The 16,635-nt window shown below is 36.2% G+C and overlaps 1 protein-coding gene across 1 annotated transcript in view; it reads right to left on the bottom strand.

Moving 5' to 3' along the window:
• The window catches only part of LOC121374254 (VWFA and cache domain-containing protein 1-like), a 79,642-nt gene that overhangs the window by 18,070 nt on the left and 44,937 nt on the right, over positions 1 to 16,635 (bottom strand). Inside the window, exons 6-7 of the mRNA XM_041501276.1 lie at positions 3,427 to 3,571; positions 632 to 767 (exon numbers count right to left, since the gene is read on the bottom strand). Coding sequence (XP_041357210.1) covers positions 632 to 767; positions 3,427 to 3,571 — 281 coding nt within the window. The remainder of the gene's footprint in view (positions 1 to 631; positions 768 to 3,426; positions 3,572 to 16,635) is intronic.

The raw sequence follows: 16,635 nt of genomic DNA, 5'->3' as shown, positions 1-16,635 counted from the left end.
CATTTAGAAAATGATAATAATAATGCCTGGAAAAAAAAAAAAAAAAAAAAAAAAAGTGTTTCAAAGAATGTGCTGAAAACAATTACGTAGGGTTGGTCGGCTTTTTTGGTTTATTTTACTTGATATGATTTGTACATTCACCCCTGTGATTTCTACATTCACCCTACGATTTCTACATTCGCCCCTACGATTTCTACATTCGCCCCTACAATTTGTACATTCGACCCTACCATTTGTACATTCATCCCTACGATTTCTACATTCACTCCTACGATTTCTACATTCGCCCCTACAATTTGTACATTTGACCCTACCATTTGTACATTCATCCCTACGATTTCTACATTCACCCCTACAATTTCTACATTCACCCCTATGATTCCAGATAAAATATCATATATGTTATGTACATGCTGAATTTAATTACATATTAATTTTTTTTAAATAACAATAATACACTGAAAAAACAGACCTTTTACCAGGAAGGGTCAGGTTCATAGAAACACACATTTTTTTTTTTTTTTTTTAAAGGCCTAACTGAATGTAGAAGATATTTTTTGAAAACTCAACCTGTAAAACATACAATTACACTTATTTGACACATTAACTTGACAATATCAAATAAACTTACTATCTTGTTTTTTGAGGCGATCTACAAACTTCCCAAAGTAAAACTTGGTCTCCACGGTGGCAGGAACCAGTGCATGAGGCAGACACGTATCGGCTCGGGCGTAAGAGGCCTTACCCGCCATCCCTATAATGCCGATCTGAAACACAAATCAAGTTAATAGTTAAAAGTTGATTATAATGACACAACTACTGAACTAGATCACACTGATTAATTAACCATGTAATTAGCAATTCTGACACGTGGTCTTCAGAGAAAATTAACCACATTTTTCCAGTAGCACCATATGGGATCTTTTATATGCACTTTCCCATAACAGGACAGTACATACCATGACCTCTGATAAAACAGTCATAGAGCACTGCATTGGGATGAGAAAAAACCCTCAATCACAGTCACGTGACCGAAACAGGAAGGAGGACTCACTGGAAAATTTTTAGGCCATCCCATTGGTTATTGGGATGTTCGCACCAGACTGCTATCCTTAGGGCAATATGCATTTGTTTGAGGCCAGGTGAAGTAGAAAAGAAAAGGATCCTGTGTGGAGTTTTAATCCTGTGACCAAAGCACCTCAGGCAAGCGTTCTCCCGACTGGCAACAAGTTTTGTTACATGCAATTGTCATTAGATAACTACACTTTTTAAGTCTGTATATACAGTCCTATTACATAGTATTGTTACTTTGTACATCAATAAATACATATAACAAAACATTTCACCTCTTGTGTCAAGCGTATTATCCAAGGTTATATGTGTACACTATTTCTAAGATATTTCTGGATTATTTTTGGTCTACAAATATAGACTGGGCACATGGCTGATCTCACATGTATAATTTTGATACCAAATTTTTATATATATATATTTATATTCTTGGAAAGTTTGACAGGGAGTAAGAACAGGATCTCATTCTGTAACAACAAAATGTAATTACATTTTAGTACATACACACAACAGATCATGATTTGTAACACGGTCCAAGGTCCAAGTTACATGGAAACTCTGAAAGAATACCCACCCACACACACACAACACACACTGCAAGGTTGGGATATTCAAAGCAAATCAATGCCATTTAAGCCACTTGTAATGTTCCCTGACTCTACAAGACTGTTGTGGAGATCAAAAAGGAAATGTAATCACCCAGCGTAATTACAGCCCATTGATGTATAATTTGAGCATAAATATAATAAACAAGAACATGTAAGCTTTGGCATGGCACCAGAAAAGAATGTCAACTTAATTACAAGGAACATTTTCAAGCCAGCAGGGAAAAAAATAAATCACATAAAACACACTGTTTTAGAAATCGGAACTACTACTTAACCAGGATTAGAAATAATAATGGCATTTTAAAAAAGAACACATGAAATATCATTAAAAGGCAGCCATATTATTATACTTTTTAATTTAAACTGCAAAAGTAGATAAAAGAAAATAATGTTTGCTTTAAAAAGAATCATGGCATATTGTTTTACTCAACAGGTATTAAGTGTCATTTGTTTATTTGGTAATGGTAATGTATGGTATAGATAAAGCATTAACAGAAACTTCTTGTTGGCACATAAGCTATTCTTTTTCCATCAGCAAGGGTCTCTTTTATACAGCAAGTTTGACAGACCTGGCAGCGGGTATTAATCATTAACATTTAGATATGAAACCTAAGTAATCAGAGACACGCTGTCGACATACAAGCCATCTCTTGGAAAAAAAAGTATTATAAAATAAACCCTAAAATTTGTAACCTATGGCACTTTTTAAATGTTTTTGCCATAGAAAAAAAAAGCAATTTTGAGTCTATCTATATAACAATTAAGTATAAGCCTGTAACTTTTGCAACAACTATAAAAAAATTAAATAAATAACCCTTTAAACAGACAGCAATAATGTTTATTCAGTAAGAAAAAAAAAGCCATCAGGAAAGGCCTTGACCGCCAGCATTTCATAATGCATGTACAGCAATTGCTGTCAATGCCATCTTTAAGTTCGAGCCGTAGAATTTTGTGTCAAAGCACAAACTTTAAGAACACAGCCCTATACTTGTAAAACTTGAAAGTGTCGACTCAAATCTCACCTATATAAATAAAGGTCTGATGACTTTGCTGAAGTTTTGAGTTTCTATTTTAAACCTCTATAAGCATGAGCCATGTTTCTGAGACATATTTGGATTAAGCTTTAACGTTACTTAAGTTTAAACAAAGAAGAAAAGTCTTTTTTATTTAACGACACCACTAGAGCACATTAATTTATTAATCATCGGCTATTGGATGTCAAACAGATGGTCATTTTGACAGAGTCATAGAGATGAAACCTGCTGCATTTTTCCATCAGTAGCAAGGTATTTTTTGTATGCATCATCCCAGACAGGATAGCTCAAACCACGGCCTTTGATATACCAGTCATGGTGCACTGGCTAGAGTGAGAAATAGCCCAATACACCCACCGACGGTTTAGACAAAGAGTACACTAGAAACTTAATTACTAGCTGTTAGGGAGCAAAGAGGGCAGGTGGGCTTAAACAGTAAGAAAGAGAGCCAGTAGGTTAAAAAATTAAGTATAGTATTTACAGCATCAAGTGTGATTCGTTCCAGCATAGCTTGAAGGATGGAAATTTGTTTAAGACAATGCAGACCATAAAGCATAACGCGCACTTAACCACAGGAAATATGTAAATTAGTCCACAGTGAATGGGTGGAAACCCAAACTGCATGTACATGTAACTCTCTGAAATGTCTATTGTCCGTCTGAATACGCTGTGCCAAATGAGAACGGCAAACGGATCCGTGTATTAGGACATACCCTATCATTTTCTGTAAACGATCCCAGCAGATGAATGGCAATAGCCTTGGCTGTCCGGAGCTGCGTAGGGCTCATAGAATTCCCATGATCCACCACAATAACAATGTGCTTCCTCTGGGGCTGGATCGTTGACAAAAACACATCTCTGAAAAACAAACAAAATCAGTTTAAATATTAAAAATAAACAAATACAACAAAAATAAAATAAATTTACCAATAGATCTAACTTAAACTATTTGGCAATCAGCTTTGTCAAATGGTCTATGTGGATCTAAAGAAACCATAGAAAATGGTAAAAACCATAGAAAATGGTAAGATGGTTAAACAATTTTAAACATTAAAAAGACAAAAACACACCAAAAAACATTGTTACATTCTATAAAAAACCCATCTGAGGAATTTTATATTCATATTATTTGCCTGGTATGTTCAATGTCACTGACCTTTCAAATGTCATATCTTTTTATATCATACAACAGAAACAGCATTCCCCACAAGTTTTAAACTGACAAGCTGGAAATGATTACAGATGGCACATAGTGTAATGTCATGAATCATCAGCAACATTTTGTTCTGACAAAACAAACTAAACACAAAAGAAATTTTTTGAAAATAAAAACAAGTTCCGAAAGAGATCAAAACATATTTTAAGTGGTCAATTCAGCCAGTATCTCATTCCAAAATAAAGAGACTGTTAAGGCCTACTTAATTATTTAAAATAGCTATTCAACTGATGAAACACAAGAAAACTGTTCATATATTCTGTAGGAATGTTCAAGTTGCACAACGTTACATATAGACAGTGTTGATTAACAAAAGCACAGGATAAAGAAAATTGAGGAACCATGAGACTGAGAAAAGGAACTACTAATTTTTTTTAATATATAATTTTGCCACCTATAAACTGCACGCATGGGGATGGTACATGCTCATCTAGTAATGAGCTGAACTGAATTAGCAATAAGTTGAAACACAATGGTATAACCTTGGACAGGTTAAGAGAAACAAACACAGAGATAGTACAGCATTAATCAAGGTAACAGTTAAAAAGTTTGTTTTGTTTAACAATATAATTATTAATCATCAGCTATTGGAAGTCAAACATTTGATCATTCTGACATACAGTCTTAGAGAGGAAACCCACTACATTCTTGCAAGGTATATTTTATATGTACCATCCCACAGACAAGATAGAATATACCATGGTCTTTGGTGCATTGGCTGGAACGGGAAATAGTCTAATGGGCCCATCGATGGTGATCAATACCAGACTGATCGTGCATCAGGCGAGTGCTTTACCACTGGGCTACATCCCACCCTGAAAGATGACAGAGCTGGGAAACAAGACTATTGGCTTAGAAGGGTGACAACGAGCTGGGACAATATGGCAATAATCTGTAATACCTTAGCTATAAGTTGGAGTAGAACGGCAATCAGTTGAGAGATGGCAATGAGGTTTAGTGGGAAGGGGGACTGCAAAGTGACAAGGATGTTGGGGAGGGGTAGGAGCAGTAGGGTGGAGTAATGGGGAATTTAGGCCAAATAATGAGTTAAAACATGATGTCAATAAGCTGAGGTAGGTTGGGAAATAGAACTTCAATATGATTACATTACCAAAATTGAAAGCATTATGGTTTAATACATATTGGATGTTCTTAGTTTACCGTCTTCCTTTTTTTACACCCACTTTCATCAAATCAATGAAGTAAACACATTGGAGAGAAAAAAATTGATCCAATGTAATTTGCAGTTTTATTCTACATCTTTTTCCTCAGTCCTTTGGTATTTCAGAACACAGCAATAAAAGCACCGTGTCCACTAATCTACCAATGATTGATCATTGATAAACACTGCTTATGGAATAACACAATAATTTCAAGATGAATGAATACATAAATTCCCCTCAGCGAAAAACCGTTTGAGAGTGGCAATAAAAGCTCAAGTCTTTGATGTTCTGTTTGCATGCCAGACTTGAAACATTGCGGGTCAATATATCGCCCTAGTCAGCCGAGACATGCTGTAATTTTTTTTTATACTCTCTGAAAAAGTTAAGTCTCCGGAGATAAATATGACAGTTTTCAGAAAATATTGCTATCTCTCAAGTAATAATTTCGGTATCAATAAGGAAATTCACCAAATCACACAAAAAAAGGAAGAAAAGCAATGTTTTAAAAATCATTTATCATTCAGCAAATGTGCAATATCACTAAAAGAAGGATGTAAAAGAAAGGAACATTGTTAATAACACCTCAGCACACTGTTCAGCCAGGTGTCGACCATATTTAATTTTAAATCATAGCACTTGTTCGTGTTTTTGCCATAGAAAATGCCTTTTAAATACCAAGAGATCACTAAAATGTACTGTCCACCAACAGGACTGCACATAACAGCCTTTGGTATACATCTGAAACAGTGTTGGAATGGGAAAAAATGCAAATGGTCCACTGAAAAGGATCATTCCTAACAGCCATCACCTAAGGCTATGTGGACTGCTAAGATTCCCCATTACTTAGACAATGTCTGTCTGTGTGTGTGTGTGATTAATTAGTTATTGCTGCACTTGAAACACACATGAGGACAGGCCATAGTCGACTGTCAAGAAGCCAGAGGGATCAAACTATCACCCTCTAGGTGAAGACTGGTGCTTCCCCATGATATCTGCTAACTATAGAAACCACTTCCAAAATTGTCATTATACTAGGGCAGGATTTAACTCAGTCGGTTGAGTGCTCGCTTGAGGTACTTGCGTCACAGGATCAAACCACCTGGGTGGATCCATTCAGCTGAATGGGTTTTCACAACCGCAGACAGTGCACCACAACTGTTCAAAGGCTGTGGTATGTGTTTTCCTGTCTGTGGGAAATTTCATATAAAAGATCCCTTGCTGCATTAGAAAAAATGTTGCGGATTTTTTCTTATGAGTCAGAATTACCAAATGTTTGACATCCAATAGCCAATGATTAATTAATCGATGTGCTCCAGTGGTGTCGTTAAAACCCCCAAAAAACTTTATACTGTACAATTACATGCTTGAGTTTTTCTGGTAAAAATATATTAACAGTTAGAAGTGTTATAAAACAGAATAAATAGTCAGTTGTAGATGTAATCAAATTCTGCTAAAACATTCTATCATGAGTATTAATCAAAACCCTGTTTACTAAAATAATAATAATAATACAGATTTTATTTTGTTGCACATTTATTAAATATTAGCTGATCCTGGTACACCAAAATTAATTAATTTATTAATTAATGCACTGTGTAATGTTTAGGGAAAAATATTTATCTTTTATTTGATTCCACTCTGATCAAATAAGATTATTGCTACAATAAGTAATTTACCATGCAGTATCTAGGGAACGAGAGTTGTGTCCAACAACCGCAGACATTATTTATCTTCTATTCTATTTCCACTGTGGTTAACTAATCTAATTTTCTACAGCGAATTAACACAACAAGTGATGTTCAGGCTAACGTAATTGTGTCTAAAAATGGAACATGTCATTTATTTTATTCTACCGTGTTTAACTGATCTTATCTGTAACATGCACATGTAGAATGTGACATTTTGGTATCCACCATTATTTGTCATACCAAACACACACAGAATACAACACTTCAGGGACTAATAACTGCTATACTGAATTAACACACATAAACAGGCACTGAACTTTGGGGATTAAAATTTTTAAATTTTTTTGTAGGCTCTGCCAGTATGAAAGAATTGTTTAATATTTTGGGGATTCCATCTCATAATTTTACACTTCCGACACAAAATCTGGGCTCATATTTTCAAAGCTATCTTAGTGTTTCAAAATCGTAAAACCATCTTAACCTTCTGACTACTGCAGGCGAGATATCTCGCCCGACGTCACGTCAGTCGATATACTGTACACTGTATACAGTGCATTCCCCAATTCATATTTCCCGCCGTTTTGCACACGACACTCACCGGAAACGGAAATATAATTAAAGAAATTTTTTTCTTCTTCAAAATGGTGGTTTTTGTTTTGATTTTTTCAATTGAAAATACCTTGAAATTTTGAGTTCAAAAAGTGGTTTTCGGCAAGTATTTTCGCTTGACAACAATGGCGGCACGTCGCGGTCATTTTCAGGGATCGATAGCTGATTGTAACAGCTAATTTGATAATAAATTTGATCGTTTTACCAACAACGAAAATTACCAAATATTGCAATATGAATCGTAGTTCGGGTTTAAAAAAAAATTCTGGACAGAAAACCACTGTTATCGGGAATAATGGACATAAATACTGGACAACTGGCCACAAATGCCCGTAAGTAAACGCAACTTTTTCTATTTTTTGCCTAATTTTAATCACCATTAGCCGATCTAAAATAATAAAAATTACAAAAAAAGACACGAAAATAATACTTACCGATTCATATATGAACTTTATTTCATGTATTTATGAAACATTTAAGTGAATATATGTGAGTAAAAATTATAAACTTGTACCCACTCAACGTGGTTTTTGTTAAAAATTAATCCAGTAGTCTAAAGGTTAAGCTATGATGTCACTATGGTGTGTGCTGTAGTGACATGACAGCCTTCGATGGTTTTATGATTTCGTAGAGCTAAATTAGGTTCAAAAATCTGTACTAATGTTTAATTTTATTTCTCTGTGATTACCTAAGGCAGAGAAGAAAGAAAGAAAGAAATGTTTTATTTAACAACGCACTCAACACAATTTTATTTATGGTTATATGGCGTCAGACATATGGTTAAGAACCACACAGACATTGAGAGAGGAAACCCGCTGTCAACACTTCATGGGCTACTCTTTTCGATTAGCAGCAATGGATCTTTTATATGCACCATCCCACAGACAGGGTGGTACATACCACGGCCTTTGATATACCTGTCGTGGTGCACTGGCTAGAACGAGAAATAGCCCAATGGGCATATCGACGGGGATCGATCCCACACCGACCGCCATCGAGTGAGCACTGTAGCACTGGGCTACGTCCCGCCCCTACCTAAGGCAGAGAGTATAACTACAAATTCAACTGCAAGTTCTAATGGGCTGAAAGCAGTACTTCAAAACTGCAACATGTTTTACTAGCGTCAATATTGTACCCGGAGCTCGATCCTAAATCTATTTATTTGTTTTTTCTGGGTTCGTCTCTTCTTTTTCTTGCTGGCCTACTCCCAGCAGTGCTTTGATGTTGTGTGTCAAATAATGCCTATGTGCACATAGTAACTAGTCGTCAGACCGCTATACCGGCAGCAGGCTCTCCAGTCAATCGCGTAACAATAACTTGTCTTCCCCAAGACGTGGGGCCACTTGGAGAAACAAATTTCTCAATGCATGTTTGTGGATCGGTGCCGTTTGAAAATCGATGCGCTGGCCACGTTATTGTGATGTAAAACAGATAAAATGTCTGATCCAACTTCAAAGGCTTTCTTGAATGTCAATTCTCACTTTGTTCAGATGAGATCAATGAGAATACTTTACCGCTGGTATATGTCAACAATTGCTTGGGTGTTAAATCATATTTCGCTCACGGCAAAGCAGATATAATAAAGGCAGATGTAATAAATTGTGCAGGGCATGCAATTAAAAACGTTTTATATCTCTCTTGATTTTCTTCTTCCTTTTTTATTTTGTTCTTCATTTTCTTTTTAAAAAAATTTCTTTTATGCTTTCATGTTTTCCATATTTAGTACAGAGAGATCTTAAATTCTGGGTGTACTTGTCAATAGGTGATGATCAAGATTTAAAAAAATAAATGTGTACAATTACAAATTCTGGTCCTGATCAAAATAATGTGTAACCATCCTAAAACATCTGTAGCTAGATGTATGAAAAACAAAACCAAAAACAACTGAAAATGGACACAATCTAAGACTAGCAGAGCAGAGCTGTTGAAAGGTATTATTTATTGTAAAAAAAAAAAATATGGCCAAATGTATTTTAAACTGAAAAAAAAAGATAAAACCTACCGTATATTGCCGTGTATTAGCAGACTTTTGAAGTCTGGAAACACTTTCCAAAAGAAGAGAGTCGGCTTATACACGGAAGCAACAAATTGGGAGTATAAAATTCCGATCGAAAATACGCCCGACCGTGACTTATAAATTTTGATCAGACCCTTAGCCTTTCACAGATTAAGTAACAATAATTTGTGCACAGTATAAATAAAACACCCCATCATGCAATATTATGCAGTTTTTTGTTCTTAAATGCATTATAAGTTTGATGAATAATAATAATAAATTACTTGTTTTATTGTAAAAACGTATTCTTTCCAACTGTCGGCCATCTTTGTTTGACCTGTGCTGGGACCAGTCTTTCACATAGCAAATTTAAGATACAAAACAGTGTTTTTTTTTCAAACAAGTATTATATTTCTAATATTATTGTTTTGTTGGGAGGGTGCATTAAACAGTAAAGTAATGCCATAAATAAATTAAGCTCATTATTAACATTACCGACTGAAAAAACGTAACATGAATTTCAGGACGATAATTACTCCCACAATTATCACATGACCATATGTGACAATACAGTGAACAGCTACAGTCACGGACCGCGTGATCTTTTGTTTCTGTGTGTTTGGTGGGGGATTAAACATGCCTCAATGATTTTACTTTTTGCTTTTCAGTGAATAAATTAATTACTTGTGTGCAGTGATATATTGTTACAGCTTGAATTATTTATTTTTCTGTTACGCTTTATCAGTTCTAAATTATTCTTCACAGCATAGTAGATGTTAGCATTGCTGCATTGATTGCGATCGCGATTACCGTTTTTGTAATAATTAAAAGGAAAACAAATATAATGCACAAGAAAAGCACAAGTCTATTTGTTGACAGTATTATTGAAATTGATACAACATACAACTGGACAAAAGATGACTTCGGCTTATACACAAGGCCGATGATTTTGTACTAGATATTTAGGGTCAAACTAAGAGGTCGGCTTATCCAAGGAGTCGGCTAATACACGGCAATATACAGTAATTAATTTACAAGAAAAGAATATAGTTTAAAATACCAAATGGTGTTCTGGCATGGGCATATACCTGAGCTAGTAGCTAAGGTAAATGGGACTGGTTTTCACAAGTTAACTGTACAAGTCTTTTTTTTTTAAAGAAAAAGAGATGGAAAAAAAAGACAAAAAGGAAAAAGATCGACCTGACAGGTGTGGTTTTCATTAGAAAAATACAACTTGTCAACATATTTTAATTTACACACTGCTACTTCAGCAATAACCTGAAGGTGAAAAAACCGATGATACTGACGTGCATAATATCAAGGTACCAGCAATAGCCCTGTAGCTGTTCTGCTATCAAGTAATTACAACTTGCTATCGCACCCAGAAATTACTGATAAAAGATATTATACTTTTTACTTCTACAACTAAAACGTTTCACCGTATGTACTCGAAACTGTGTATGTGTGTTTTGCTTGTATCTTATCAACTTATGAAACGTTATTATCTTCAAAGCACTGACAGGATGTTTCTCTTTATTAGCGCACACTGCTGCAAGAAGTTATCCAACATCAAAGGAAATATTTCCCACACATACACACATATAAAAAAAAAAGGAGAGAGAGAGAAAAAGTTGTTTTTGTGTTATAAAAAGTAAGACATGCCAAAAGCATGTACTTTGCTGCAGTTTAGCAGTACACGTAGTTTGCTGCAGTTCACCAGTCCGATGGGCAATATTAACCGTGAAGTAGGTACCTACTTGAGGTGATAGGCGAACTACTCTAACAGCTGTTCTTATGGCTTCTAGGGTTCTCGTTAAAACCGCCTGTGCCACTTGAACATGTTGGAGAAGAAACTGTTTTCCCATATCCATGAAGGTTTTTTTGCCTTCTGGTTATTTTGCTCCAACCACCAATGTCAGCATGTATTTGGTACACAAACATACATATGTCTGACCTTTGCTGTCTTTCTATCAAAAAACATTTTTTTTTTTTTTTTTTTTTTTTTTCACCTGGCTAGTCTCATGCAGAATGTATGAATGGAACATATATTTTAATCTGCCATATGTAATAATATTAATAAAATTTATAATATAATGTTGCATATTACATGGTAGAACACTGAGTGACAAATTCAGTTAAATTGAAGATGAATATCATTATATTACAATGTAAATATACTCTTCAAAAAAAGAAACGCAAAAGGGTACAAATGGGTTATAACTCCGATTTTATGTTTCCTACCGGTTCATGCTTTGTGAATATAAGGTCATTGCATGTCCCAAACACATTCCCACGGTTACATTCGATAAAACGCAGCTACTGTACAATAAAGTTCCAAAATGTGAATATTCGCAAAAACGCAGCCACGTGCAAACCATGTCACCACTGCACGTGTGTTGTCTGCACGTGCAACATGAACACCGACAGTATAAAAGTGCAGGGTGTTCGCTTGCCTGGCCTCTGTATCTGGCCGACAGTTGACAATCCAGGACATGCCACGTCTCAGTGAACCGCAGAGAAACAATGCCATCGGCCGACTAGACGCAGGCGAATCCAGAACGGCCGTTGCCAGGGCATTCCATGTGTCCCCAAGCACCATCTCCAGACTGTGGGACCGTTACCAGCAACATGGATCAACACGTGACCTCCCTAGATCCGGTCGACCACGGGTCACTACCCCCGGGCAGGACCGCTACATCCGGGTACGCCACCTTCGGGAACGATTGACTACTGCCACCGCCACAGCCGCAGCAATACCAGGTTTGCGCAGGATATCCGACCAGACCGTACGGAACCGCCTACGTGAGGTAGGAATTCGTGCCAGACGTCCAGTTCGAGGTGTCATCTTAACACCACAACACCGTCGACTCCGACTGCAGTGGTGCCAGATTCATCGACAATGGCCTCAACTGCGATGGAGACAGGTGTGGTTCAGTGACGAGTCCCGATTTCTGCTCCGACGTCATGATGGAAGATGTCGCGTGTATAGACGTCGTGGTGAACGTTATGCGGCAAACTGCGTGCAGGAAGTGGACAGATTCGGCGGGGGTAGTGTCATGGTGTGGGCAGCCATCTCACACACTGGCAGAACTGACCTGGTCCACGTGCAGGGCAACCTGAATGCACAGGGCTACAATGACCAGATCCTCCGGCCACACATCGTTCCAGTTATGGCCAACGCCAACGCAGTGTTCCAACATGACAACGCCAGGCCTCACACAGCACGTCTCACAACGGCTTTCCTACAGAACAACAACATTAATGTCCTTCCTTGGCCATCGATATCACCGGATTTGAACCCAATTGAGCATCTATGGGACGAGTTGGACCGACGCCTCCGATAGCGACAACCACAGCCCCAGGCCCTGCCCGAGCTGGCAGCAGCCTTGCAGGCCGAGTGGGCCACCATCCCCCGGGACGTCATCCGTACTCTGGTTGCTTCAATGGGCAGGCGGTGCCAGGCAGTTGTCAACACACGCGGAGGCCACACCCGGTATTGACTCCAGATGACCTTGACCTTGGTGGTGTGTCCTATCACTTACTCACAATGGACTAGAGTGAATTGTGAACAATCCTGCAACATTTGGTAATTATCGGACTCACCATTCAATAATTAAATCAATTCTCCAAATGTTACGACAATGTGGTTTTGCGTTTCTTCTTTTGAAGAGTATATATATATATAAACTACAAAATATACCAAATTATAAGAATATCTTTCAATAATTATCTATCTACATGTATATGCATGAAAGAAAAATATATACCAGTATTTATTTTGCAAATCCAAAATTTAACTTCTGCAGGTACAGTGTGTTTATGATTTTTTATATATATATATATATATATATATATATATATATATATATATATATATATATATATATATATATAAAAGCAATAATTAATCCTGATTTAGCCATTAGTTTAGTATCCCAGGTTCCATGGCTGATAGGATTGCGAGTAAATCATACTTGGGGTATTTTTTTCATTCCACTGAATGATGCAGTACACCACTGTTAAATTGATTTATTATAACAGACATATATTGGGAATTTTTAGCATAGAAATTGTGAATTTTCAGTATAGAAATTGTGAATTTTCAGCCACTTGCTTTTGGGAAAGGGCCTATCTTCGGAACCACAGAATGCCTGGATAAAGTATGTTTTCCTAATAAATAAGGAACACAACTTAAAAACTAAGAGGTTTCTGTTGAACATTATGAAGGCACGGATCCAGGATCTTTTTAAGGTAGGGGGGTGGGGGGTGGGGGGTCTACATGCATTTACTTAAATGGATCTTCATTCATTATAATTTGAAGAGTTAACCTAGATCTACTTAAATGGAAGTTGTATATTACCACTGAATGCACTTTAAAATAAGTTAAAAAAATTTCCGCTGTGAGGAGGAGGTCCTCACCCCTTCATCCCCCTCCTGCATCTGCACTTGTTATGAGCTTTTAAAAGGTATCCCATACTCAAATGTAACTTTCGTAAACAGCCAGATATATTTAATAATTTACGATAAATGCAGGTGTTTTGCTGCTGGCACATGTTGCATTTTGTCGGCATTTATGACTTAAATGCATACAAAAATAAAACTTTTTTTCTTTTCTTCTTTTTTTTTTTTTTGCTATTTTTCAAAGAATGACCGACCCACTATTTCAAAAAATAAAATAAAAAATAAAACATCCTTGAAGGTTTATAAAAAAGAAAAGAATATGTTAAACAACTGTAGTGAAAAACGAACAAGCAGATAATCAAATAACACCACCACCATCAGGATTGTGCTGTGAAAGGAAACATTAACTACAAAAGTAATTCTTTGTGTCTTCTCACATAACATAATTACCATCCCTCCTCCCTTCCACCACCTCCCCATTTCTTTCCTTATCAGCTTCTGTTACCACAGGCTCTTGTGCGGACGTTTTCCCCTGAATAATATCCGTGTCTGTTCTGATGCTATCACATTCATAAAAAATATTTCTACTTCAAGCATTACAACAATCTTGTCTGAAGAATCCACGGTGTGCTCAAAATTCAATTGCTGGCTTGCTGAGTTAGTAAATTACATGCCTAAGCCCCTGTGTATATTTGACCTACAAGTCCGCTCCATGGGTATTGCCGGTCTGCCAGGAGCAGGGAATCAGCAACAAATATGCATACACAACTAACGTTGTTAAAGTGCAAAAAAGTTATAAAAACTTGTCCTATAAATCTTCACATAAAAGAAAGGAATATAATGTTTATTTAAAGGTGCAATCTCACCGCTGCAAGTGATAAAAGTTGTTATTTTTGTATTTATTTACTACAAATTAATCGATCCTACACATAATTTTTGCATACCGTATATTGCCGTGTATTAGCCGACTCCTTGGATAAGCCGACCTCTTAGTTTGACCCTAAATATCTAGTACAAAATCATCGGTTGTGTGTATAAGCCGAAGTCATCTTCTGTCCAGCTGTATGTTGTATCGATTTCAATAATACTGTCAACAAATAGCCTTGTGCTTTTCTTGTTCATTATATTTGTTTTCCCTTTAATTATTACTAACACGGTAATCGCGATCGCAATCAATGCGGCAATGCTAACATCTACCATGCCGTGAAAAATAATTTAGAACTGATAAAGCATAACAGAAAAATAAATAATTCAAGCTGTAACAACATATCACTGCACACAAGTAACTAATTTATTCACCGGACAGCAAAAAATAAAATCATTGAGGCATGTTTAATCCCCCACCACACACACACACAAACAAAAGATCATGCAGTCCGTGACTGCAGTTCACTGGATATGGTATGGTCATGTGACAATAGTGGGAGTAATTATCATCCTGAAATTCATGTTATGTTTTTCAGTCGGTAATGTTAATAATGAGCTTAATTTATTTATGGCATTACTTTACAGTTTAATGCACCCTCCCAACAAAACAATAATATTAGAAATATAATACTTGTTTGAAGAAAAAAACACCATTTTGTATCTTAAATTTGCCATATGAAAGACTGGTCCCAGAACAGGTCAAACAAAGATGGTGGACAGTTGGAAAGAATATGTTTTTACCATTGAAGTGACAATAAAACAAGTAATTTAGTATTATTATTCATCAAACTTATAATGCATTCAAGAACAAAAAACTGCATAATATTGCATGATGGGGTATTTTATTTATACTATGCACAAATTATTGTTACATAATCTGTGAAAGGCTACGGGTCTGATTAAAATTTATAAGTGACGGTCGGGAGTATTTTCGATCAGAATTTTATGATCCAATTTGTTGCCTCCATGTATAAGCTGACTCTCTTGTTTTGGAAAGTGTTTCTAGACTTCAAAAGTCGGCTAATACACGGCAATATACAGTAATTAAAAAAAAATAATGTGCTGCCACCCAGCATAAATCGTGGTTACCTTAATTATCCTTACTATATACTAATCTATGCCAATTATCCATGAAAACAACAGTAAGTGCTTTGTCAATTTGGAAACCGATTTAAATTGCAACTGTGATATCACAAGTTTATATATGTTGGTCACCCTCTGAATTTTCCAATACTTTTTTTTCTACTAGTAAATGAAATTATTTGACCGTAATTTTTTAAGGTCTTGTAATTCAAAGTATATCATCATGTTAACTTTCAAGATAAAAATTAAAATACACATTTGGTCATTACATGTATGCAATTGTGATATTGCTCCTTTAATGACACCGTACATATTCACCGGTTTCTACTTTCTTCTTCTAGAAGTTTAGCATTTAATTGCAGGCTAGTAGAAACAATATGGATGGGGGGGGGGGGGGGGGGGGGGGGAGTGCACAAGCCATATTTTTACCTTTATTTACATAGTTGGTTCCTACTGGCCTGAATTGATGGCCGACAGTTAGTCTGTGATTATTTACAGTTCTATCTAGTACTCCATTACTGGTTGTTATATGTACGGTCTTATTTGCAGGAATGTGCATAAAAAAATATATTTTTTATTCCTGATCAAAGATTCCTTTTTGAAATTATCACAATTATTGTATATATATGTCTGGCACATACATACATTAATTTGTATATGACCCACCAACCCCTATGACTACAAAGCTAGTCTCACTGATCTAAAGAAAAATTCCTACTTGCAAAAGAAACATTAATAAGAAATGCATTATCATTTTTTTTTTTCTCCTCAGAAAATGAGTGATCCAACAAAACTCCCAAAATATACCAGACAAGTGACAAGAACATAAGTGAAATGCT

Source organism: Gigantopelta aegis, chromosome 6, assembly GCF_016097555.1.
Source record: "Gigantopelta aegis isolate Gae_Host chromosome 6, Gae_host_genome, whole genome shotgun sequence".
Classification (NCBI taxonomy): Eukaryota; Metazoa; Mollusca; class Gastropoda; order Neomphalida; family Peltospiridae; genus Gigantopelta; species Gigantopelta aegis.
This window is presented reverse-complemented; position numbering and strand designations above follow the sequence as displayed.